A 27,193-nucleotide genomic window follows, 5' to 3' on the forward strand; every position below is an offset into this window, starting at 1 on the left:
AATGCTGAGTAGTTTAACAGGCCACATAAGGAGCCAGCCATTTGCAGAAACCAGGGTAAACAGTACATCTCTCCCCCCAAGGTACTGGTCTTCTCTGAACACAGACAGACGCCGTTTCCCATTCTGAGACTAGTTGCCACATTCCACATGTCAAGATCAGTCTTTGCATCCACCCAACACATTCCCTAAATTCCTTTCCCATTTACAAACAAATGTCCACCAGTCACAACTTTGTTATACATAATTAACATTTAAATATACTGAAGAAAAATATAAAATGCAACAATTTAAGATTTTACTGACTTACAGTTCAGTCAATTTAAATAAATTAGGCCCTAATCTATGGATTTCAAATAACTTGGAATACAGATATGCATCCGTTGGTCACAGATACGTTAAAAATATTATTTTTTTAAAGTAGGGGCATGAATCAGAAAACCAGTCAGTATCCGGTGTGACCACCATCTGCCTCAAGCAGCGCGACACATCTCCTTCGCATAGAGTTGACTAGGCTGTCGATTGTGGCCCATGGAATGTTGTCCCACTCCTCTTAAATGTCTGTGCGCATTTTCTGGATATTGGCGAGAACTGGAACACGCCGTTGTACACAATGATCCAGAGCATCCCAAACATGCTCAATGGGTGACATGTCTGGTGAGTATGCAGGCCATGGAAGAACTGGGACATTTTCAGCTTCCAGGAATTGTGTACAGATCCTTGCGACATGGGGCCGTGCATTATCATGCTGAAACATGAGGTGATGGCGGCGGATGAATGGAATGACAATAGGCCTCAAGATCTCACCACAGTAGCTCTGTGCATTCAAATTGCCATCTAAAAAATGCAAATTGTGTTTGTTGTCCGTAACTTATGCCTGCCCATACCATAGTGCACCGTGGTGGTGGGGTTTTGTTAAGAACTTTGACATCAGTAAATCGCAGGCACACACACTACCCCATACGCGCTGTCTGCCATCTGCCCAGTACAGTTTAAATTTGGATTAATCCGCGAAGAGCACATTTTCGGTTGTGCAAACCCAGTGTTACCAGCTGCCTGGGTGGCTGGTCTCAGACGATCCCGCAGGTAAAGAAGCCAGATGTGGAGGACCTGAGATGACATGGTTACACGTGGTCTGCGGTTGTGAGGCCCGGTTGGACGTACTGCCAAATTCTCTAAAACAACGTTGGACGCGGCCTATGGTATCGAAATGAACATTCAATTCTCTGGCAACAGCCCTAGTGGATATTCCTGCAGTCAGCATACCAAATTGCACGCTACCTCAAATCTTGAGACATCTATGGTATTGTGTTGTGTGTCAAAACTGCACATTTTAGAGTGGCCTTTTATTGTCCCCAGCACAAGGTGCACCTGTGTAATGATCATGCTGTTTAATCGGTTTCTTGATATCCTACACCTGTCAGGTAGATGGATTATCTTGGCAAAGGAGAAATACTAACAGGGACGTAAACAAATTTGTGCACAACATTTGATAGTATTAACCTTTTGGTGCATATGGAACATTTCTGGGATATTTTATTTCAGCTCAAGAAACAACACTTTATATGTTGCATTTATATTTTTGTTCAGTGTAGTATTATTACAAAGAGGAACAATAGATATCTTTGTGGTCACACGCACATCCTTAAAAATGCATAGGTGCTGAGCTAAAGACTGAATATGCTCCCAATTTACCACCTTTATTGACAATGTTTCAATCAAACATGGAACTTCATCAGGTATAAAGAGCAACAAGTCATTTATTATTGCAACTAATTATGATAAGCATTTAAATCAACAAATGTGTACAACTGTAAAATCTGTCTAAAGGAGTTAAAACACATGTCTACTTACCTCTCCTTTGACCCTTTCCAGATCTGCCCTCAATAGCTCCAAGTCCTGCTGGAGGTTCTCAATCTGGATATCCCTGTAGACCAGAAGACATTCACTAACCATTAGCATACATAAGCACTGGCACACAAGAAAATATCCAAACATACACTACCAGTCAAAAGTGGACACCTACTCATTCAAGGGTTTTTATTTTTACTATTTTCTACATTGTAGAATAATAGTGAAGACATCAAAACTATGAAATAATACATTTGGACTCATGTAGTAACCAAAAAAGCGTTAATCAAAATATTTTATATTCTTCAAAGTAGCCACACTTTGCCTTGATGACAGCATTGCACACTCCTGGAATTCTCTCAACCAGCTTCACCTGGAATGCTTTTCCAACAGTCTTGAAGGAGTTCCCACATATGCTGAGCACTTGTTGGCTGCTTTTCCTTCACTCTGTTGTCCAATTCATCACAAACCATCTCAATTGAGTTGGGTTTGGGTGATTGTGGAAGCCAGGTCATCTGATGCACCACTCCATCACTCTCCTCCTTAGTCAAATAGCCCATACACAGCCTGGAGGTGTGTTGGGCCATGGTCCTTTTGAAACACAAATGATAGTCCCACTAAGCCCAAACCAGATGGGATGGCGTATCGCCGCAGAATGCTGTGGTAGCCATGCTGGTTAAGTATACCTTGAATTCTAAATAAATCATAGACCGTTTGAAAGAACACTATCACACCTCCTGCATGCTTCACGGTGGAACCACACATGAGGAGATAATCCGTTCACCTACACTGCGGTTGGAACCAAAAATCTCAAATTTGGACTCATCATACCAAAGGACAGATTTCCACTGGCCTAATGTCCATTGCTCGTGTTTTTTGGCCCAAGCAAGTCTCTTCTTCTTATTGATGTCCTTTAATAGTGGTTTCTTTGCAGCAATTCGACCATGAAGGCCTGATTTACGCAGTCTCCTCTGAACAGTGACGTTGAGATGTGTGTTATTGAACTCTGAATCATTTATTTGGTCTGCAATTTATGAGGCTGGTAACTCTAATGAACTTATCCTCTGCAGCAGAGTTAACTATGTGTCTTCCTTTCCTGTGGTGGTCCTCATGAGAGCCAGAGTCCTCAGAGTGCTTGATGGTTTTTGCGACTGCACTTGAACAAACTTTAAAATTTCTTGACATTTTCTGGATTGACTGACCTTCATGTCTTAAAGTAATGATGGACTGTTGTTTCCCTTTACTTATTTGAGCCGTTCTTGCCTTATGGACTTGGTCTTTTACCAAATAGGGCTATCTTCTGTAACCACCACTACCTTGTCACAACACAACGGATTGGCTCAAACGCATTAACTTTTAACAAGGCACACAAGCTCATTTACATTGAAATGCATTCCAGGTGACTACCTCATGAAGCTAGTTGAGAGAATGCCAAGAGTGTGCAAAGCTGTCATCCAGGCAAACGGTGGCTACTTTGAAGAACCTCAAATATATTTTGATTTGTTTAACACTTTTTTGGTTACTACATGATTCCATACATGTTATTTAATAGTTTTGATGTCTTCACTATTATTCTACAATGTGTCCAAACTTTTGCCTGGTACTGTATGTCAGTTAAAAAATAAAAGAATAATAAAAATAAATAAAAATAATCACCAGGTGAGTTCAACAAGGGTTCTGTTTGCAGCAAACATGTCACTTAGTAAATTTCAGTTATACAATTTGAATGAACTTTCCAAAATGTTACGGTGAAACATCAAACAGCTACTATTTGTAAGGACTACCATAGATATTTAGAGCAATAATCAAACTGCAATTTACTTTGCTATTTCTACTACATGTAATGGAAATTCTACATGTCCACATTATTATTTGTAGTGGCAGTTAAGACCCAAAACAGACACTTACGTTGGCCACACACTACCTTCTCAGACTTCAGCTAACGTTAGCGAACGGTCTAACACAAAACAAATTAAATATGTTAGCTAACTATTTCACTTGTTGAACGCACCCCAATTCACATATCCTTTATTTAAGCACACCAATGCTAAAAGATGACGACTAACCTGTCATTGGCAGCTCCGGAAGTCTGATCAAATCTGTCGAACTGCTAAAAGAAAGTCAGATGACGCATTAATGTCTACACAATCTATAGCCAAAATTTGTGATACCTTTATTAATAAGACATGCATATCCAAGTGGCCATAGCTGTAACCTCAGATCATGACCGTGACCTATGAGTCTTACCTGTGGCACCATCATGCTTGGCATGGTGACGGCGCTGACATTGATAAGCGGTTCAGGGTCATCATCGTCATCATCCTCCTGCTGCTCGGGCTCATCCTCACTTGGGATGACCACCACTGGCCTCGCATGCTTGGCTAGGGAGGCCGCGTGCAGGAAGTTAGGAGGGGACTGAGGATGAAGACACATAAATAAGACCGAGGACTGTAAACACAGATGGATACATTATCTAGGAAGTGTGGTTGAGTCCCAATACAGTGTCTTTCCCCTACTATGTCTGTCTATGCTCTCACTTCTGGCAGCTTGGGGATCTGGATGAGTCTCTTGAAGTACAGCATGTCTCTGGCTTTGTTGAAGAAGGTCTTGAGGCTGTAAGGCAAGGCAAAATATTTCAACCACTGATCCGAATGATGCCTCCAAAACAGGGATATAACATTTTCTAAACTGTGTTGTTTCATATACAGTATGTGTATGGGACAGAATGCAATAGAATACACTTCAGGTGGTAGCGGCAGGTAGCCTAGTGGTTAGAGCGTTGGACTAGTTACCAAAAGGTTGCAAGATCGAATCCCCGAGCTGACAAGGTAAAAATCTGTCTTTCTGCCCCTGAACAAGGCAGTGTTCCTAGGCCATCAGTGAAAATAAGAATTTGTTCTTAACTGACTTCACTAGTTAAATAAAAGGTCAAATAAAAATAAATAAATTGATCTGAAGAGAAATTAGATGGTTATCTTAGGTACAAGGTACCCACTATCCAGAGGCACTAAGACATCAAGCTTCCTCTCTGCCATCTTTCTGGGCTGATCATTGTGCAGGTCGATAACATTAACATGTTACCTGGTACACTGCTCAGATTCAACCCCTTTTCACTTTCTAGGATAGTGATGTCATGATGACATATTGAAATGGGTGGAAGCTGGGTGGTAGGGATGAGTATATTTGCATCAGCTCAGGGTATCTCCTCCCCTCCCCTATTGTACTGAGGCTCCCTCCCGCTCTTCCCTAACGCCCTCATTTAATAACAGCCTGAGGCCCTGGGTGACTTACCTGTGGAACTGGTCATGAAAACGATCACGGTGTCCCTGTAAGGTGTCTGCTGGGAGACCTGAAATCCAGGACATGCAAGAGTCACTAAAAAGACTTTGAAACAAGTTTTGTTATCAAGTCACCACAGCATAGTTTTCAGCAAGTAGAAATAAACTACTATTAAAAAAATCTAAACATACTGATTTCTGATCTCCAGTTATGTTACTCTCATTGATGTTACTGTACATGTTGAAAAATAGAATCAAGCAGTTAAGTTAGTGGAACCGACAGCGTTTGAACTACTTTGCCGATATGAAACAGACAGTCAATCATAATATCAGTAAAAAATATCAAATTCCCAGTTTATGGTTCAAAACCAACTTTATAAAGAGATTTTAAAAAATAGGTTCTATTTGTCGTAATAGGTGGATGCAGTTCAATGCACGATTCATATAATTCACCAATACATGTATTAGTAGTCCCACCAGATAATATTTATATCAGTTGTAAAATCAAAACTGGCCTGGAACATTGTTTGCTGCCGCCACCCAGTCGGGATGCACCGTTTCAGTTTACTTATTTAGCAAGCTAAAGACATGGAGCCTAACGTTAGCTAGCTAGCTGCTGGGAGGATTTCATGTCATTGGAGGAGTTGGTGAATGACCAACTTTTCCCCCTCATATCTTTTTGTTCTCCCGTTGTCTACAGCTATAGATGCTGCAGGTGTCATTTAGTTAGAAAGAAATGTGAATCGCTTTGCTAGCTATGTTGAACTTGAACGACTGTAATCCACAGTTAGCATATCGCTTAGTTGTCAAGCAAATGTATTTTGCATCGATCAAATTGGCGGGCAGGCAAATTCCAATTCAGTTGTCAAAACGTGGGTTGGCACCAGGGGTGAAATAGGCAGTACGGTCCGGTATGGCGTGCCAGCAAAATAAAGTGGTGGTACGCCGTACCGGTAAAACGTGAGCCTAATCACAATCAATAGGCTATACAACATGGCACAAAAACTATAGGTTATTAAACATTACTCCATGTCAGCCGTATAAAATAAAAATAGGGAATGGACTTTAAACCAGGTAGTATACGCTCCAAATTGCGTTGTGGTTTGAGCATTACACTTACATTTTGTCAAGGCGGAGATAAGTGTCAGAGATGCTCGCGGATAAGGCGGAGATGAGTGGCGGAGACAGATGCGCGCTTGGACAACTGTGGATACACCAATTCAGGCTACAAGTGTAGGCCTAATATTACAATACATGTTGGTGTTTTGTAACAGACATCTCTTTCCATTCACCAAATTGCCGGTGCACATGGCACTGTCGTGGTCTGTATGCTGAAATAATTTTGTGAGTGGGCGAATGTACGAAGGTAGCCTACAGGAGCGCTTTTGTTAAGTGATTGACAAATCAGATGAAAACATAATGACTGGTTGTGTTTATGCCACATCAACAACAACAAAAAAGGTATAAACGGCATGTCCATAAGGCTAGGGGAATCGAAGCTTTCCCTAAAGTACATTTAATTGCCAAAATTATATAGCTTAATTAGCTTACTCCTGTCTATACATAAATAAAATCATTCAAAATGGGCTACTACAACAGAAAGCATGATAAGGCCAGAGGATCATTAAAGACTGCGGATAGCTACAGTCGGAAGGGTCCGCAATTTGGCACCACGCGCTGCAATTACCAAACTGATTATTGTTGAGTTGCGACAGTGTAAAGCAGAGACCCAGCCAGGCATATCGCAATATTTAAAAAATACAAATCGCGGACAAACTGTTTGGAAAACAAATGGCTGTTAATGTAAAGATATGATTCAAGTATGTCTTTCAGTTATCAACATTCTTAACTTAATTGAGCGAACAGTAGCCTTTCTTATTGGCACCAGCTGAGAACATCCGCCATCTATCTCCCCGGTGAGTGTACATATTCACTGTCTTTATCATTTGATCATAGCCACTTTTGTTTGTTTTTGGACAATAATTTCCTCCTCCAGGTTATATGGACGTCATATTGTATTTGTGTCTCCCTTTTTCAAGGGCCAAGTATATGGATCAGACATCGTTTTTATTCTGTTTGTCAGGGTCAGCAGAGTAGGCTACCCTGTAATTTTTGTAGTATAAAAAAATAAAAAAAATACTAAAACTTGGGTGTCCCATACCAGTAAGCAATTAAAATGTACTTTCACCCCTGGTTGGGACAGCATGCAACGGCAGGCAAGCTGCAGAAGGAGGAGCAGGCTACTATTCCCATAGTTTATCAGTGCAATTTTGACAGCCAAATAACTGAAATGTTGAGTTTATATCTATATGGTTGTTTCATCGATAGGATTGCGTTCCCAAATGTAAGAGGACTCCCATTTGCAGAAATTGGCAAATTCTTTCTAATGATCTAAAGTCGCACTGTTGCTATAGCCTGTAAACACACAGTCCACTGCAAAGTGAATGATGGCAGGCTTGTGTGGCAAATGGCTTATTTGCATATAGGTCTACTGTTGCTCCGATTTGCTTTGGCCATCAGGTCTCTGGACAAGACAGATGTTTTTATTTGGTTTTATTTACTGCAGTGTCTATTTATTGTCCAAATGCACAGCCACTTTCCCACTCTATATTGCTATAGAAATTTTAAAAATGCCTTACTATAGCACATTCCCAAACATTGTACACATTTACGAAAGCGTGAAAATAAACATATGTAAAACAATTATAAAAAATGTGTATTCTTCCTGGGGGTGTATATGAATAGATTTGAATAAGATTTCATGTTGCTAAAATGCTGTCAGTTCCACTTTAAAAGATACATAAGAGGTCACACGTACAGGCATGCAGTTTGAAAAGCAGCTTGACGGTGAAGTGGTAGAGGTGACTGCAGTCCTGGATGACCTGGATGAGGGGGGACAGGCGACACTGGCCTGACGTCGTCGTAGAGATAGCAATGGACGTGTTGAGCTGCCGGATCACTGCAGATCACAAACACACCATTGTAGGAAAAACATAACACATCCACACAAACACATGGCCTCAATTGGGAGGATTTGGAATCGATGGCTTGCCTGGGTGAAACACCTTTCTCTGTCACTGGTTCAGAAATACAACACTGAGACAATAGCTCACATATTCATGAATCACCCACTGAGTGGGTGGAAAATAGTTCTCAGCAGATCTAGGGTGGGTAGAAGGAAGGCAGTTAGGAGCTCCCATGTTTCCTGAGTAAAATATGTCCAAGTTAGTAAGTCAGGCAGGGTTGTTTACAATTGCAGAGTTTGTTTATGGTTGTTCAGGATGACAGACTGACAACATCCTGCAGGGCATGATACCATTACAGCCAATCAGAAGAAACATAATTCATGTCCTCTAATTGCAAACATTTATAACTTATTAATATGGTTTTGGTGAAATTACATCTGAGGGCCCTAATCATATTAAACAAGTGGTTTAGAAATGTGTTTAATTTACACAAGGTAAACCTCCCTTGATAAAGTATAGTCATTTTGGGCGATTAAGTCACTCCCTCAACAGCAGCACAAGTGTGCTCACAAGTTTTTATTTAGCTGGCTGCTATCCTGTCCCTATTCCATTTCCGAAACACAGTTGATGGAAACAGGCCACTGCCCTGTAGCTCTGGTTACCCATCATTTGAGAGGTGGAGGTAGGTAAGTAGGGGAGAAGCGGGGGATTCTCACCTGTCTCGGCTAGCCTCAACTCTGCATCCAGGTAATCAAACACTTTCACAGTGAGCTGGAACCTACAGGAGGGAAGTCAATACCGCCCTTAGTAACACAAGGCTAATGGCTTCCTTAAGGAAAGGGCAGCAGGCTCGCTCCCCAGTCCCCACAGTACTCCAACTAAATGGTATGATAAGTTTCCTTTGAATCAGAGAGCATGACATTCGTATCTTATATCAATAATTGACTTCCCTTGAGTTATTCCAATCAAATGTATACGCATTTGTATGATATTCGGATAACTCAATAACAGGAAAGGGAGTGCACAGTCAAGAGTGCCAGGGATGTGTGGAGAGGGAGGAGTAGAGAACACACTCACACATTATTGACGTCTGTTCCTGCAACACGCTCTAGAACCTCATCTGTCACCTCTAGGTTGGGTCGGATTTCAGAATGCTGCATGGAAGACAAAAGGATGGCAAAAGTGATCCAACATTAGAACTATCTAAATCACATTCATTCAAATTACATACATTGTTTGTTCAACTAGGTGGCATTTTGTGAAAGCACTTGTGGCAATGCAATGCATACAATGGTAAGATTAGCCAATGTCCCATGGTAAAACATGCCGTCTCCCAAAACTGTAGAGGGTGCTCTTACCTTCATGTGAAACTCCATCTTTGTGCAAAGGAGCTTAGAGTACAGAGCCACCAGCTGTCCATATCTGTCATGAAGGTTGCCCTGGAAACAATAGGAGCAAGCAACAAGCATTAAGCTTTGCTGCAACAAATATTTAGCTTTGCTTTATTTGAAGATGGCAGGAAGAAGCCTTTCCTCTCGGCACACTCCTCTCTTCAAGACATGCTCCGGTACTTTGGCGACTAGTAAGTATTTATTAAACCTCCCACTTTGGGCTGGATGTGTCAATGTGTAGCTCATACATGCATAATCTATGAACAGAATTACTGTCTTAATTACTGCCTCAAATAGCCATGAAATCCCTAGTTTGAAAGCAACTGTTTTCTTGAAGCTGTGCTACGCCATTTTCCCTACATTTCCCCCCACATGGGCCAGCACCTCACCATTTGAGTGACAGCTAGCAAGAATCACACACAGCCGAGCAAGAGAGAGCGATGACATAGTACGCCATTTTCGGGGACCACTTTTGGCTCGTGAGCGCTACTTTCAGAACTACTGGCTAAAAAGTATACAAAAGTACCAGATGATCTCTAACTGCAGCAAACAGAGATCAACTCTGGCTGCACAAGAAGCACAATTACTGTATGAGGGGAAAAAGAAGATGATTGAAAAGAGGTTTTCAAAACGTCTGCATTTTTACCTAAATTAAAAAATTAAAGCAAGGGATGTTTCCCCATTTTAAGTAATTTGACATACAATTTCTTCGCCCAAAATGTCATCAACTATTCAAGCACCCCTTGACAAAAACACAGCACAATCCCCACTCACCCATAGTTGCCCCATCTCAACTATGTTACCGTGATGTCTCATGCAGTCCTGAAGGCTCTGGAGGGCAAAAGGGGGAGTGATGATGTCAATTCAATAATAGTACTGTAACTTAATTTTCAATTGAGCAATTATACAATTTCAGCATTAAGCCAATATTACTGGACTAATTAAGGCCATGGAGGTCAGCATAAAAAAAAACAGAATACTTAATTAATACACCGTCTGTATGAGTTTGAGTGCTCTGCTCAAAGCAATACGGCATTGTTTTATAATGTAGGCTACCAATTAGGCAGGACTTTTAGGCAGGAATTTTTACACCGGCACATGTAGGTTCCTTTTCTCTCTACATGTTTTCATATGCATTTGATTATGTGGAAATAAAAACCCAAATACAGAGTGTATAGAGCGGAGAGCAGGTTTTTACATTATGGTGGCCATCCCGCAGCACTTTGTGAAGCACGTGGCAGAACTTCCAGCTGAGGATGGAGTTGCTGGACAAGGGGATGCCCAAGGCGTACGACCAGAAGGTAAAGGCCCCCTTCTCCCTGTAGGTCCCCAGAATTATCCCTGTAGGGCCCATCAAGGAAGAGCCAACCAGCAAAATACAAAGCCAAAATAATACCTTCACTTGGTCCCTCACATATTCTTTTACTTTCTCTCCCTCATGTGCGATGGAGACAGTAATAAAATCACACAATTTCAGCCCCTCTAACTACATTACCTATAACATAACACAGTTTAAGAGATGAATGTATACTGAACACTAAATCATCCCAGGAGCATAAAATACATTGTAAGTTGAGTTAGCAAGTAATTATTCCACTGTACCGTGTGCACATGACCAATAAACTGATTCAATTTGATAATAAGCATTGTTGCCATAGAATACATTAAGCAGTAAAATATCCTGGGTGAATGCTAGGGTGAAGATAACTTATACCATAGCATTGATGAATACTCATTTTGGATTGGCTTGAAGGGCATTCTAGAGCGTGCATTACTTCCCTATAACGCATGGTATATCAGCACGGTAGAATTCAATGGATATATACTCGGGACTCTATGCGTTCTCTGGAAAACAATTCAACTCCTTAGGAGGTTAGTTCCACTCCGCTAGCGCGCCGTGGAACACACCTTCAACATTGTTTATTCTTTTCCATAGAACGCATAGCCCCTCAATTATTCCTTACGTAGTAATTCCATGCAGAAGCGTTAGACAATAAACAAATTCACTGAACCAGCGCCAGAGCGAAAATGACAGAGTGAATGGTAGCAGTACAGAAAGTTTGCAATTGTAGTGAATTTCAGATAACTGTCATTCTATTCATTTTAACTTTTTTCAAATTATCTACAGCTACTTTATTTTCCGGCTGCTGGTTACATTTTCAATGCTAATCATGCAGAATCAGCAACAGCGCTGGTCCAATGAATGCGTTTATTTTCAAATGAGCCACATGGAATTATTTTGGTCTTAACCTTCATTATTTTTATCCTTGGATTAATATATAGCCTACATGATGGCAAATGTCAGCTCTAAAAACCAGTTACCTTTACAGAACACATGATTACATTGTACAGTATATCAAACAGGGTAACTCCCCAGTGGTTAAAAACAGCCCAGTTATTCGACACAGTGGGTTATCAGGCATACAAAGTTTGGAGCACATAATAGCAAAAAAGGTTTACTGTTCCCAGTTTGGGGTTATATTGAAGGATACGGCGTGCATGTTTCTCTTTCACAGGCGCCTCGTTGGAGCTGATGGCTTTGCTGATGCTGTGGAGCTGGAAGAGAGAGGAGAGAAAGGACCGGTTGAGGCCATCAGTTACTATGGCTACTGAACTACCACTCAGTGACAAAGCATATTTTAAAAAGGGATACTTCAAGATTTTGGCAATGAGGCCATTTATGTACTTCCCCAGAGTCAGGTGAACTCGTGGATACCATTTATATGCTTCTGTGTCCAGTATGAAGGAAGGAAGTTAGAGGTAGTTTCGCAAGTCCACTGCTAACTAGCTTTAGCGCAATGACTGGAAGTTTATAGCTATCTGCTAGCATGCTAGTAGATAGTGCAATGACTGGAAGTCCATGGGTAACGCTTATTACAGAGGATTTTGTAATAAAAGTTAATAACCTCTCAATCATCTGGTTCTTTTAGGCTACCGTAAGTAATGGGGACTGAAAAAGCCACTAGTATATCTGTTCTATATACTTGGGTGTGTCCACCCAAAAAATGTGACCAACTTTTTATTTTGTTTTGTAATTTTATTTTCCATCCTGGCCCCTCAGGCATCTTGGCCAACAGGTAGAACTAGTCTGAGTGAATGGAGAGAGGAAGTGAGAGAAGCAGATAGTCAGGGCTAGGTCTCAACACTTTCCTTAAAGCGGTCGGTGCCGTTTAAGCTGAGGGAGGAGTTTGTTTTTAATGAGCATGGCCTTATTTCTATTACAGCACATTGGATGACTGTCATTCAAATTCCAGTCACCCAGTTTAATATCAATAGGTTTAGGCTACTACATGATACTAACATTTTTCATATACCCATCATGAAGTTGCTACAACCTAGCCTATGAATTCAACATAGGCGCACACAGGTTGAGAGAAAGATGAGGTGAGAGACAGTGACACATTCAATAAAACCTTGCACACTCTTGCCTGTATCTAGCTGACCTAGGGTGTAATCATTAGTCCAACAGTTGCAAACAGTTTTTATTGGACAAATTTAGGTATGTTTATCCCAGTTTCCTTCTGTTTAAGAAATGTTTTTCAACAGAATTGGCAGAATGAATACACCCCTGATCACACGCAAACAGTTCACTTTCATAGCCACATACAAAACACCTTGTTGTATTCCTTCTCGCATCTACGTGCTCTCCTCCCATCTCCCTTTTCACGAGCAGGCCCAGTGACAATAAATTAGTAAAACCAAAAGCTTACCTTGACTTGGAAGAGTTCCAGTGTTGGATAGTCATAGCCAGCTAGCTAACATAGCATCCTCTGTTCGAGTAGGCAAAAGGAGCTAGCTAAGTAAGTGAACCAAAAATTAAGAAAAATCCCTCTCCCCCTCTCAAACTGTTGTCTTTTGTTGTCAACTACTGTTTTCAACTACTCAGTACATTTTATGCACCACAATGCTAGTTAGCTGTGGCTCATGCTTTCAGTACTAGATTCATTCTCTGATCCTTTGATTGGGTGGACAACATGTCAGTTCAGGCTGCATGAGCTCTGATAGGTTGGAGGATGTCCTCCAGAAGTTGTCATAATTACTGTGTAAGTCTATGGAAGGGGGTGAAAACCATGAGCCTCCTAGGTTTTGTATTGAAGTCAAGCTAGCGGTCCTCCGGCTACACCATGGTGCTACCCTACAGAGTGCTGTTGAGGCTACTGTAGACCTTCATTGCAAAACTGTTTTAAATCAATTATTTGGTGACAAATATATTTTGTATAGTTATCTAGAAAGGACAACTTAATTTTTAAGAAGTCCTCCCCTTCCTCCTCTGAGGAGCCTCCACTGGCGTGTTTGTACAGTACATGGGGTTGCCCAGTCATTGATAAAGGCTTAGTTAGTAACACCAGAAGATAAGGGGAATACTCTGAATCCCAAACATGACAAGCATATTGTGACCTCTGATACAAATACCAGTGTCTTTTCAGCCAGTCTCCCTTAGTCTAGCTTGTCTCAACATAAGATCTGTAATGCATTTTCAACAGTTATGAACATGCAGAGAACAAGCTATTTTCTGACTGACCCATATGGACCCACTGAAGACAAGCTCTACCGATTTCAATTAATACATGAGGGAAATATGGGTAAAACATTCTGTAGCACATGTCCAAATTCTGACTCCAGACTTGAGTGAAGGGAGGAGCAACAGCACCAAACAATGGACTAACAAAGCATTCCTCACACAAGAACACAGACGCATTGGCCAATAGAAACTCATTCTGAGGTCACCAGCGACTCTCCCTGTGGCCCTGAATGAATACACATCAGGTGAAAAGGAGAAGACGTTCAGAGCTCTGGATCCCCTGTTCACTCACAGCCTGCTGTTCTATTTCATTTCAATTCATTACATAACCAACTGACTAATCCAGCTTGGAGTGACATGCATGAGCTGTTATGGTTCATTTATGCGGATTCTCTGGTGGTGTCATGGCCCTCAACAACCCACCAGTCCAAAACCACCACAGAAAAGAGACAATGGTCAGTTACACCGAGCAGCGGAAAATGTAAGTCTACTCACACACACACACACACACACACACACACACACACTCAGCCCCACTGAGTCACTCAAATCGCAAAAGAATCCCACAAACAGGCTCACAGACTGACACATTTTTCCTTTACCCACTTTCTGTATACACAGTTCATTCCCTCACTCTAGAATGCACACATCTTATCATACACATAGGGGAGGAACACAATCTCCGCACCCGAAATTCAAGGCAGGCCTGGCGAAATTTGCCAGCAATCCCAGAAATGCATAAAGATCTAATTTAATTAGTGAAAGGCCACAGCCCACAACCCACCAACCTCCAAAACATACAGTCACTAAACAAAGCACAGAGGGGCTACTGTGCGCCTAAGGCAACTGCTCACGAGTGAGGGGAGAGTTGGAAGGAGAGAGAGAGGGGTCTTGGTTAATGTGTACCCCTGCTTGTGAGGCTACTGCTAGTGCTAGCTAGCCCCCTGGCTTATAGGGGTCCAGAGAAAGTGGTGGTCTGGAGGGGTGCATGACAATGAGGGGTTTGTGGGAGGAGGAAGGCCCGTCAGCTGGGGTAGAAGATTGGGTTGATGGGGGCCACGCTCTGGCACAGTGCCTGGCACAGAGGCCTTGACAGATGGCCATGGAGCAGCACGGCAGCAGGGAGGCTCCCTAATACATTCAGACTGACTGTCACTCAGAGAGGAGAGGGAGAAGTAGAGGGGGAGGGAGGGAAGTAGAGGGGGAGGGAGAGAGAGTGAAAAAGATAGGGAGTGTGAGGGAGAAAGGACACGAGAGGGAAGGGGGAGGAAGGGAGATCCTTGTTACACTAACCTTATCAGAAACTGCATACAGTGCATAATGAGCAATGCAATATACAGAACTCCTTGAAATCTAGAATTGGGGGTTGGCAATGTCACAAACCAACAAAAGACCTACCCCATTCCCCACTGGCACACTCCCTCACTCATTCATACAACGAAACAAACATCATTAAAACATTCAACAGCAATGCCATAAGGTCAGAAAAGTTTACATTAATCTGGCTGGGAACAGGAGAAGCTGGTCAACTGTGATCTAAGTAGACCAGAGACAGTCTGACACCATAACATTGAACCTGGTCCCAAACATGTCTAAATACCACAATAGAGGGAGAAGTAGTGAGAGGGAATGAGGGAGGGATGACCCCAGCCTAATCCCTGAGGCCAGTCGGAAGATTCACTACCAGATAAACTCGCCACACACACACTCCGCTTCATCCCTCCCATCCCCGATCACTCCCTTCTTACCTTTTCATCTTCTCCCTTCTTGCCTTTAAGCAGCAGTGTGTCTATGTGCTTAGACATCCCTGCCAGGAGGACTATAGCTAGTGGAGACAGCAGCAACACCTCTAGTCTACTCCACACTGGGCAGTCAGGTGCCCTGCATTGACTCTAGGTATTGCATTTCTTATCAGCTTAATTCAACAGACTGCTGCTGCGGCTCTGGCTGTCAAGGTCAGACACAGACCCAAGCACTGCACGGCTGCCACTATTAATGCTGTTAATAAACTAGTGTAAACACACTGCTAATGAGGCCAAACAGACTGTCTGGTTATGTGAGCATTAACTAGTCTAGCACTAATTCACTGGGAGTGTTGAGAAGAGTGGAGCAGCGGTCTAATGCACTGCATCTCAGTGCTAGAGGCGTCACTACAGACACCCTGGTTCGAATCCAGGCTGTATTACAACCGGCCGTGATTTGGAATCCCATAGGGCGGTGCACAATTGGCCCAGCGTCATTGTAAATAAGAATTTGTTCTTAACTGACTTTCCTAGTTAAACAAAAGGCTAAATAAAAAATATATTTTAATTTCAACATAGTTTCAATTATCATTATCCCAACATGAAATACAAGCTGTTTTCATAGAACAGCCTTTCATGGCCATTATGTAAATTTCCCTGTTGTGTTACATTTCTCCTTCACTCCTGCCTTCTTGTATTTTGTCTCCCAGACAGCACAACAATTGCTGGCTCAGTCTCTTACAGCAATGATACAGACAGAAACCTGAGCCCCAACTAGACTAGCCTTTGATGAAACAATTCTGTCCTCACCCCTGCTGCTTCTCCTAAGCACGACATCCTACACATATATACAGTGCATTCAGAAAGTATTCAGACCCCTTGACTTTTTCCACATCTTATTATGTTACAACCTTATTTTTAAATATATTAAATTGCGCCCCCCCCCCCCCCTTATCTACACACAATACCCCATAATGACAAAGCAAAAAACAGGTTTTTAGAAATGTCTGCAAATGTATTAAAAATAAAATCGGAAATATTACATTTACATAAGTATTCAAACCCTTTACTCAGTACTTTGTTGAAGCACCTTTGGCAGCGTTTACAGCCTCAAGACTTCTTGGGTATGACACTACAAGCTTGGCACATCTGTATTTGGGGAGTTTCTCCCATTCATCTCTGCAGATCCTCTCAAGCTCGTCAGGTTGGATGGGGAGTGTTGCCGCACAACTATTTTCAGGTCTTGCCAGAGATGTTCGATCTGGGCCACAAGGACATTCAGATACTTGTCCCAAAGCCACTCCTGCGTTGTCTTGGCTGTGTGCTTAGTGTTGTTGGAAGGTGTACTTTCTCCCCAGTGAGGTCCTGAGCAGGTTTTCAACAAGGATCACTGTACTTTCTCCATTCATCTTTCCCTTGATCCTGACTAGTCTCCCAGTCCTTGCTGCTGAAAAACATCCCCACAGCATGTTGCTACCACTATGCTTTACCGTAGGGATGGTGACATTCCTCCAGACGTGACGCTTGGCATTCAGGCCAGAGTTCAATCTTGGTTTCATTAGACCGGAGAATCTTGCTTCTCATGGTCCGAGTCCTTTAGGTGCCTTTTGGCAAACTCCAAGCGAGCGATCATGTGTCTTTTACTGAGTGGCTTCCGTCTGGCCACTCTACCATAAAGGCCTGATTGGTGGAGAGCTGCAGAGATGGGAGAACCGTCCAGAAGGACAACCATCTCCACAGAGGAACTCTGGAGCTCTGTCACATCTCTGACCAAGGCCCTTCTCCCCCGATTGCTTAGTTTGGTGGGGCGGCCAGCTCTAAGAAGACTCATGGTGGTTCCAAACTTCTCCATTTAAGAATGGAGGCCACTGTGTTCTTGGGGACCTTCAAAGCTGCAGACATTTTTTGGTAACCTTCCCCAGATCTGTGCCTCGACACAATCCTGTCTCAGAGCTCTGACATGCACTGTAAATTAGGGGATGTTATATAGACAGGTGTGCCTTTCAAAATCATGTCCAATCATTTGAATGTACCACATGTGGATTCCAATCAAGTTGTAGAAACATCAAGGACAATCAATGGAAACAGGATGCACCGGAGCTCAATTGAGTCTCATTGCAAAGGGTCTGAATACTTAAAGTACCAGTCAAAAGTTGACACCTACTCATTCAAGGTTCTTTATTTTTACTATTTTCTACATTGTAGAACAATATAATAGTGAAGACATCAAAACCCATATGGAATCATGTAGTAACTAAAAGTGTTAAACAAATATATTTTATATTTTTCAAAGCAGCCACCCTTTGCCTTGATGACAGCTTTGCACACTCTTGGCATTCTCTCAACCAGCTTCACCTGGAATGCTTTTCCAACAGTCTTCAAGGAGTTCCTACATATGCTGAGCACTTGTTGGCTGCTTTTCCTTCACTCTTTGGTCCAACTCATTCCAAATCATCTCAATTGGGTTGAGGTTGGGTGATTGTGGAGACCAGGTCATCTGATGCAGCACTCCATCACTCTCCTTCTTGGTCAAATAGCCCTTACACAGTGTTGGGTCATTGTCCTGGTGAAAAACAAATGATAGTCCCACTAAGCACAAACCAGATGGGATGGCGTATCGCTGCAGAATGCTGTGGTAGCCATGCTGGTTAAGTGTGCCTTGAATTCTAAATAAATCCCGACAGTGTCACCAGCAAAGCACCCCCACACCTCCATGCTTCACGGTGGGAACCACACACGTGGCGATCATACTTTCACCTACTCTGCGTCTCACAAAGACACGGCAGTTGCAACCAAAAATCTCAAATTTGGACTCAGCAGACCAAAAGGACAGGTTTCCACCGGTCTAATGTCCATTGATTGTGTTGGCCCAACCAAGTCTCTTCTTATTGGTGTCCTTTTGTAGTGGTTTCTTTGCAGCAATTTGACCACGAAGGCCTGATTCACACAGTATCCTCAACAGTTGATGTTGAGATGTGTTTGTTATTTTCATTGGGATAGGGGGCAGCATTGGGAAGTTTGGATGAAAAGCGTGCCGAGAGTAAATTGCCTGTTAATCAGGCCCAGAAGCTAGGATATGCATATAATTGGTAGATTTGGATAGAACACTCTAAAGTTTCCAAAACCGTTAAAATAATGTCTGAGTATAACAGAACTCATATGGCAGGAAAAACCTGAGAGAAATCCAACCAGGAAGTGGGAAATCTGAGGTTTGTAGTTTTTTTAAGTGATTGCTTATCCAATATCCTGTGTCTGTGGGGTCAGATTGCACTTCCTAAGGCTTCCAGTAGATGTCAACAGTCTTTAGAAGTTGTTTCAGGCTTGTATTGTGAAAGGGGATCGAATAAGAGCTGTTTCAACAAGTGGTCAAGCTGAAAGACATTAGTTTAGTCTTGCGCATGAGCGCGACGCTCGTTCTCTTTCCTTTCTAATGAAGATTTATGATAACATCCTAAAGCTTGATTATATACATTGTTTGACATGTTTCTACTAACTTGTGCCCGCGCTTTGTGCATTTGGATTACTGGACTAAACGCGCAAACAAAAAGGAGGTATTTGGACATAAAGATTAACTTTATCGAACAAAACGAACATTTATTGTCCAACATTGTGACCTGGGAGTACCATCAGATGAAGATCAAAGGTAAGTGATTAATTTTAATGCTATTTCTGACTTGTGACCCCTCTCCTTGGTTGGAAAATGGCTGTATGGTTTTCTGTGGCTAGGCGCTGACCTAACATAATCGCATGGTGTGCTTTCGCCGTAAAGCCTTTTTGAAATCAGACACTGTGGCTGGATTAAGAAGAAGTTTATCTTTAAAATGGTGTGAAATACTTGTATGTTTGAGGAATTTTAATTATGAGATTTCTGTTGTTTGAATTTGGCGCCCTGCAATTTCACTGGCTGTTGGCGAGGTGGGACGCTAGCATCCCGAACGATCCCAGAGAGGTTATTTAACTCTGAAGCATTTATTTGGGCTGCAATCTGAGGTGCTGTTAACTCTAATGAACTTATCCTCTGCAGCAGAGGTAACTCTGGGTCTTCCTTTCCTGTGGCGGTCCTCATGTGAGCCAGTTTCATCACAACGCTTGATGGTTTTTGCGACTGCACTTGAAGCAGGTGACTACCTCATGAAGCTAGTTGAGAGAATGCCAAGAGTGTGCAAAGCTGTCATGAAGGCAAAGGGTGGCAACTTTGAAGAATCTCAAATAAATATAGATTTGTTTAACACATGATTCCATATGTGTTATTTCATAGTTTTGATGTCTTCACTATTATTCTACAATGTAGAAAATAGTAAAAATAAAGGAAAACCCTGGAATGAGTAGGTGTCCAAACTTTTGACTGGTACTGTATGTAAATATGGTATGTTTATTTTTAATACATTTGCCAAAATTTCTAAACCTGTTTTTCGCTTTGTCATTATGGGGTATTATGTGAAAATTGATGAGGGGAAAAAATACATTTTAGAATAAGGCTGTAACGTAACAAATGTGGAAAAAGTCAAAGGGTCTGAATACTTTCCGAATGCACTGTAGGTGACGCAACAAGGACTTGCCATTGCTTCAAACCATCCTACAATGGTTGGATATAAAGGGGAGTGTTCTGTGCTGGAGAGACACACTTCCTCTTCTGGACAACAAGCCTGTGAGATTCTGATAGAACCCAAACATCCCAAGCGACCTGTCTTGCCCCCACCCACTCAAGGGAGGCCATCTTAAAATGGTACTACAGTCATTCCAGTCTCCTCCTCCACCTCTCAAAAATGTTCACATTAGCCCTGTGTCAGCACCATGACGATGCTACTGGATGTTTGTGCTTTCACTCCCCTAAATGTCTAACTCTATGCTGTGCCACCCAAACTGGATGATGTCAGCTGTAAATAATAATAATAATAATAACCCTTACCAAACCACCTCCACCATAGCTCCCCTGGCTTCTTCATTTTCCTGTAGATGCTTGGTCTCCATGGACAACCCAGGGAATTGTACACTGGCAACAAGGATGCAATGTTTTTTTGTAATTTCGTTACCAATTTGGAACGCCAATGTGAATTGTCCGCATGCAAATTGTGATATTCCAAACGACGAGCTATTGTGGTGAAATATAGCGATGCATAATGTCAGAAGCTGTCTGCCTCTCCATCTAGCTAACTATGACTGGATCTATATTGCGTTTAGACTTGAAATTTAAAGAACACTTATTTTGGTTGAAACATAATTAAAGTTTTTCCTTGTCTTTCATTGCAGGTGTTGAAAACCAGTACTTTCTGGTGGATGTCATTTTCATGGACAGATGTAACTACTCAACGTTTTCCCAAGCTGTACTAGCCTCCCTCCACAGCAACCATCTGAATGATGCCTGGGCAGTGGTCACAGATAATGCCTCCTACTGCCTGAAGGCATACGAGGAGGTTCTGAAAGGCGTGATGCCCAACAGTGTCCATGTAACCTGTCTCTGCCATGTCATCAATCTGGTTTCTGAGACCTGGCAGCACTACAAATACTTTTCTGAAGTCGCATCACTTGTGACATGGATGAGATCTGTCTTCTTCAAGAAGCCTGACAGAAAGAGAAGACGGGTGAGCGTCCTCATTATGAAGGAGTTTGTGCAGGACAAGGCTCCTCCTGAAGCAGTGAGCTCCAGATGGAATAGCTGGTTAGAGGCAGTGAAGTACCATGCAGAGCATGTTCATCTGTACAGAGAGTTTGTTGGCAGAAAAGTAATCATCCCAGGCAGTCACAAACATCCTCAGCCAGCTGGAAACAGAGGAGATGGTGCAGTCCCTCACTGTTAAGCTAACCATCTCGGAGGGCTCCTCCAAACTGATGACAACTCTGTTGAAGCCTGCACACAAGTGAAACCCATGGCAAGCCTATCAACAGAGCTCAGTGAAGAATGGATTGCCTATCAGCACTGTGTGTCAAGGGAGCCCTCACCTGCTTTGGAGCTTGCTGATTACTAGAGGGGCCTGAGTGCGAGATTCCCAAGAGTTGCAGAAGTGGCAGTGCCCTACATCTACTTCCCAGTCAGCTCTGTCAACTGTGAGAAGAGTTTCAGCAAATACAAGACTCGACTCACAGACAAGCGAGAGGCACTCACCGAGCTCAACACAAAGTGGCTGACAATCATGTACTTCAATGGAGATGTCTGTGATAGATGGAAAACTTACAATGGACAGACATAGGAGCTCATAAGGTAGTTCCATAGGTTTTGCCTATTGTTGCATTATTGCCTAGATTCTTGCATGAATCTTTTTTTAAATGTATTTATAATTAAACACTTATGTGAAGCACTTTATTTGACAAAAAACAATATGCAAAGTTTCGTTTTTTTACATAAGTATAACTCTAGGTTTTGCCTATTGCTTGCTGCATTGTTGCCTAGATTCTTGCATTACTTTTTTTCATTTATAATGAAACACTTAGTAGAACTCTGTATTGAAGCACTTGCTTTGATGATGATAAAAAAAACAATAGTGCAATGTTGTGTTGCATCATTACAATTGTACGGTTATATCTTATTAAATTGTTAACGTTTTATTCATTCACATTATTGGACACGCTTTCTGATGATAAAATTAGCGTAAATCGTAAAACACAAAAAATATAAACGGAAAAAACAGAATTTGGAAAAGAAATCTAACGGATTTAATAGGGCCCTACTGACTAATGGCTAGACCTAAAGCCAGTCACTGTTTGGGTGTAACATGTCAGGATCGCATGTCTATGGCAGCGCTGAACAGAGACGTGCCAAGGGCATGTGACTGCGCCTCTTCTATGATCTGATGTGCTAATCTTTGACAAATTTAAACATCCAGTCAACAATGCTGTCAAAGGGACCACACAATCTCCCTCTCCTTCCATCTAGCAGGCCAAAGGAATGTATTCTCTCTTCCCCATTGATTCAGTTTAGTATCATCACTGCCTAACTTTGTCTGGCTGACCTTGTGTGACTATGGGTTCTAGTGTTGTCATGGACCCAGTATCGCGATAATATGATACCAGATTTTCCTTGGCAAAAAAGAAAACAAAGACTGAACTCTATGGTCCTTTAAAACCTACTTTTGTAAATTATTGTACATTAGCTTGCAAAATAAACAAATGTGACTCTGGGTCACAACATAAGTCTGTTTTTTCCAACATTAGAACGGTTTTCCTCAAATTTTGTCCGCTTCATGTTGTTTCCTTACTTCCTAGTATTCTGATACTGGTAGTGTGACAACACTAATAGGTTCTGTATTTTTGCAGAAAATCAATCCAATAAATTCAAATGAGGTAATGTAACAAAGGTACAAGGAGATGGCAGAGTTCATCTTGCCTCATGCCAGGGTCACACAGACTGTTGCGGTTTTGCATTTGCTGGACGTCCAGTCATTCTAGATGGAGCAGTCCAGCAGGTTACAACATTATTTCAACTTCAGTGATGCATTTGCCATGCGGCAAACCATCCACAGGAAGTTGTTTCTAAAGTTACTTTGTACTACTATTTCAATACACTCTATAAAGGATAGCTCTGGGTATGCTGCCACAGTCTCAATTAACAGGTTTAGGAAAAAGAGCAAGGGGAAAGTCAGGACAAGGTAGCCAAACAAGAATCATTAGCTGAACATGATAGGGAAGTCCTGGATCTCAATACAAGGCCTGAGAGGCAGACACTGTATTGCCAATCAGATCCCTGATTGTAAGTAAATGACACTGATGGCGAAAATTAAAGCAAAAAGCAAATAAAAATTCTAAAATACTTCAACAAAAAAAGGTCTACTACTGATGATGTCATTAACACGACCTAGAGTGTAATTTCCTAATACATTCTTTGGAAATAGATGATTAGGCTATTCATTTTGGATGATGGTAATGATGATACAGTTAAAATGTCTGGACAGTGAGACGTATATATTTTTGCGATAGCGACATGGCTGATCAATCTAAAGGAATTTGGCCTACATCTCAACCTCAATTATTTATCACAAGCAACCACTAACAGCTGCTTGAATGGCATACAGAACGTTCAATTATGCTGGGAATAATGATTCGCCACGCGGGGTGCCACATGCCTACCAAAATAGCAACTCATGTGATGGACCAGATGCAGATTTTGCATCAAAACGTTCTCGAGCATCATATTACAGTTTATACAGTTCACAAGCGCTGTTTTGCGAAACACGCTACCCTGCCTGTGCGCAACTAAAATTAACATTTGGGGAAATGAAAGATCTCACATGCTATTTCAAACACTGGTTTGTCGAAAAGCCGCGAAACAAACAGCTGAGCAGGGCAAATGCATCCACCATCACAAGGTTATTCATATTTACCTGCTGCTTGTCAAAATGTTCCCTCTCCGCACCTAAACTGGTTTCAGTCATTTTGGTTTTCACCCTTGAAGGCACCCGTCGTATGGAATTCATCCTCAAGTCTTGGAAGCCGGTTAAACTCTTAAAGGATATTCGACTTATGGAGTGTTTGTAACAAATTCCCACTCGAGGAAAATGTTCGGTTATAAAACCTGTTAAAGTATTTATCTCCTTCAAGTTTTTGGTAGAAGCAATCCGCAAACAACCGGTTCCAGTCGTTAGACGTCCGCGAGTGGCATTTGGAGGAGGCAGCGAACTCAATCAGATGAGGAAAAAGCGAAATGAATGTAACGTTTCTTTTTACGCGGGTTCGTCGTCTACGGAGGATACCACAGTAGTTCGCACATAGAATCACGGGGGGAGCCCATGCTTCAGGGAGGCGGTTTACGTCACTCATGAAGTAGGCTATTAAAATGGCACGGGTTTATTTTTCTTCACCTCGCACCTGAAATGTTATTATAAGAATACAGAGCTGTTGTGATGATATAGCTGGCGTTTTATCAGCAGCCCCATGGAAGCCCTTCCCCGCCTCCCCCCCCCCCCAAAAAAATCTGACTACGCGTTATGAGATAGTAAGTTATTATTATGAGATAGTAAGTAATTATTATGAGATCGTAGGTCATTATTATGAGATAGTAAGTCATTATTATGAGATACGTTTAGACGATCTGTATCACATGAATCCAATGTGTACTTTGCATCAGGCCCTCCAACTGTCAAGGATAACCTTATGTATATATTATCGTCAATCACACGTGTGTGTGCATGTATGTATTAATGGATTGGAGAGTTTTGTTGATGTGTGTTGGTGCCTGTTGGATGACATCAGATTTAATAAATTCATTAATTCAATTCATTCCATTAACGGGAAAATCTGGGATTTGTACATCCATTTTTGGACTTATTATTAATATATAGCTATTGATTCTTGAATAAATGCCTCATGAGCAATGGTCTTACCCCATCAGAACTCAAAATATAAGCTTGTTTTACTCCGTTATTTGTAAACAATCTCATTGTAAACAAACACTGTATAGTTTCAAAACATGTTTAAAACTATAATTTTGATCTGGGTGGTCAGTAATTGCATCCATACGTGAGAGTCCTTGCATCTATATATTTGAGAGTGGTTACATTTCTCCTGCCCCGTTCCTCAGCTGTTTAACAAAATAAACTGGCTGCGAAGGCGCTTTGTTATTGTTTGAATCCCAGATTGCCTCTTTAAAAGGCTCTTCCTGCAGGACTATTCAAAGATCTTATCAGTCAGAAAGATATCAGTTTGTCTCCGTGGATGGTTTGTCCTCTGACAAATCAATGGTAAGTTTCAGTGTTCCTCAAGGTTCCGTTTTAGGACCACTATTGATTTCACTATATATTCTACCTCTTGGTGATGTCATTCGGAAACACAATGTCAACTTTCACTGCTATGTGGACGACACACAGCTGTACATTTAGATGAAACATGGTGATGCCCCAAAATTGCCTACCATCGAAGCTTGTGTTTCAGACATAAGGAAGTGGATGACGGCAAATGTTTTACTTTTAAACTCGGACAAAACAGAGATGCTAGTTCTAGGTCCAAAGAAACAAAGAGATCTGCTGTTTGATGTGACAATTAATTTTGATGGTTGTACAGTCGTCTCAAATAAAACTGTGAAGGACCTCGGCGTTACTCTGGACCCTGATCTCTCTTTTGACGAACATATCAAGTATATTTTAAGGACATCTTTTTTCCATCTTCGTAACATTGCAAAAATCAGAAACTTTTTGTCAAAAGATTATGCAGAAAAGCTAATCCATGCTTTTGTCACTTAGACTACTGCAATGCTCTACTTTCCGGCTACCTGTGCTAAGCACTAAATAAACTTCACTTAGCTGCTTGTAATATCATTTTATCATATTACTCCAGTGCTATCCTCTGGCTTCCTATGAAGGCTAAGGCTGATTTCAAGGTTTTACTGCTAACCTACAAAGCATTACATTGACTTGCTCCTACCTATCTCTCCAATTTGGTCTGCCGTACATACCTACACATATGCTACGGTCTCAAGACGTAGGCCTCCTTATGGTCCTTAGAATTTCTAAGCAAACAGCTAGAGGCAGGGCTTTCTCCTAGAGCCCAATTTTTATGGAATTGTCTGCCTATCAATGCAAGAGCCGCAGACTCGGTCTTGACCTTTATTTCTTTACTGAAGACTCATCTCTTCAGTAGGTTCTATGATTGAGTGTAGTCTGGCCCAGGGGTGCGAACGTGAGCGGCAAGGCACTGGAGTGACGAACCGCCCTTGCTGTCTCTGCCTGGGCGGCTCCCTTCTCTCCACTGGGATTCTCTGCCTCTGACCCTATAATGGGGGTTGAGTCACTTGCACACTAGTGCTCTCTCATGCCGTCCCTAGGAGGGGTGCGTCACGTGGTGCAAGGCTTTTTTTTTTCTCGCAATGCTCGACTTGAGTGGGTTGAGTTACTGACCTGATCTTCCTGTCCGGTCTTGCGCCCTCTCGGGCTCATGCGGTGGAGGAGATCTTCGTGGGCTATACTCAGCCTTGTCTCAGGGTAGTAGGTTGGTGGTCTGTTGACATCCTTCTTTCTCTCTCCCTCTCTCTCTCTCTCTCTCTCTCTCTCTCTCTCTCTCTCTCTCACTTTCTCTCTCTCCTCCCAGAGAGAGATCTTATTTGAGTCAGAAAATGATGTTCATTTGACAGGGAAGATATAGAAAACCTTGCAGGGAGCTTATCAAACTATTGGAACTAATACTTAAAAATAACTGATGTTGGCACAAGATTGAAGGAAAGTTGAAGCATAACTAATGAAATTACAGTTAACAAACATGTATGCTTAATCCAGTATAGACTAATGTATAGAATGTATTATACAAGAGTCAAAATTCACAAATTCTACAGTACAATGACAGAGTTATGTCTTAAGTGTAAAACTAACAATGACTCACTGATCCATGCTTTCTGGGAATGCTATGACGTCCGGAAGTTTGGGGTTGAGCTAGAAAGTTGGCTGTCAGAAGTATTATGATGTACATTTTCTTTTAATCTATCTGTCTGTTTCAAGATGGGCTGGACGATTCTCTTCTCATCACT

The 27,193-nt window shown here is 41.9% G+C and overlaps 1 protein-coding gene across 4 annotated transcripts in view; it reads right to left on the reverse strand.

The window, feature by feature from the left end:
* The window catches only part of LOC106585278 (huntingtin-interacting protein 1-related protein), a 36,236-nt gene extending 9,547 nt beyond the window's left edge, over positions 1-26,689 (reverse strand). Inside the window, exons 1-13 of one of the 4 annotated variants that reach the window (XM_014171332.3) lie at positions 26,571-26,689; positions 11,976-12,039; positions 10,682-10,824; positions 10,258-10,314; positions 9,451-9,531; positions 9,170-9,246; positions 8,809-8,870; positions 7,945-8,085; positions 5,140-5,197; positions 4,386-4,461; positions 4,096-4,263; positions 3,915-3,958; positions 1,852-1,924 (exon numbers count right to left, since the gene is read on the reverse strand). In XM_014171332.3, the coding sequence (XP_014026807.2) occupies positions 1,852-1,924; positions 3,915-3,958; positions 4,096-4,263; positions 4,386-4,461; positions 5,140-5,197; positions 7,945-8,085; positions 8,809-8,870; positions 9,170-9,246; positions 9,451-9,531; positions 10,258-10,314; positions 10,682-10,824; positions 11,976-12,039; positions 26,571-26,609 (1,083 nt within the window). In that variant the 5' untranslated portion in view covers positions 26,610-26,689. Of the gene's footprint in view, positions 1-1,851; positions 1,925-3,914; positions 3,959-4,095; positions 4,264-4,385; positions 4,462-5,139; positions 5,198-7,944; positions 8,086-8,808; positions 8,871-9,169; positions 9,247-9,450; positions 9,532-10,257; positions 10,315-10,681; positions 10,825-11,975; positions 12,040-15,753; positions 15,826-24,062; positions 24,435-26,570 lie in introns of those variants that run through there. The other 3 variants (XM_014171331.3, XM_014171329.3, XM_045706855.2) reach the window with 3 other exon arrangements.
* Between the last annotated feature and the right edge of the window lie 504 nt (positions 26,690-27,193).

The sequence above is a fragment of the Salmo salar genome, chromosome 24 (genome assembly GCF_965601325.2).
Source record: "Salmo salar chromosome 24, fSalSal1, whole genome shotgun sequence".
Taxonomy (NCBI): Eukaryota; Metazoa; Chordata; class Actinopteri; order Salmoniformes; family Salmonidae; genus Salmo; species Salmo salar.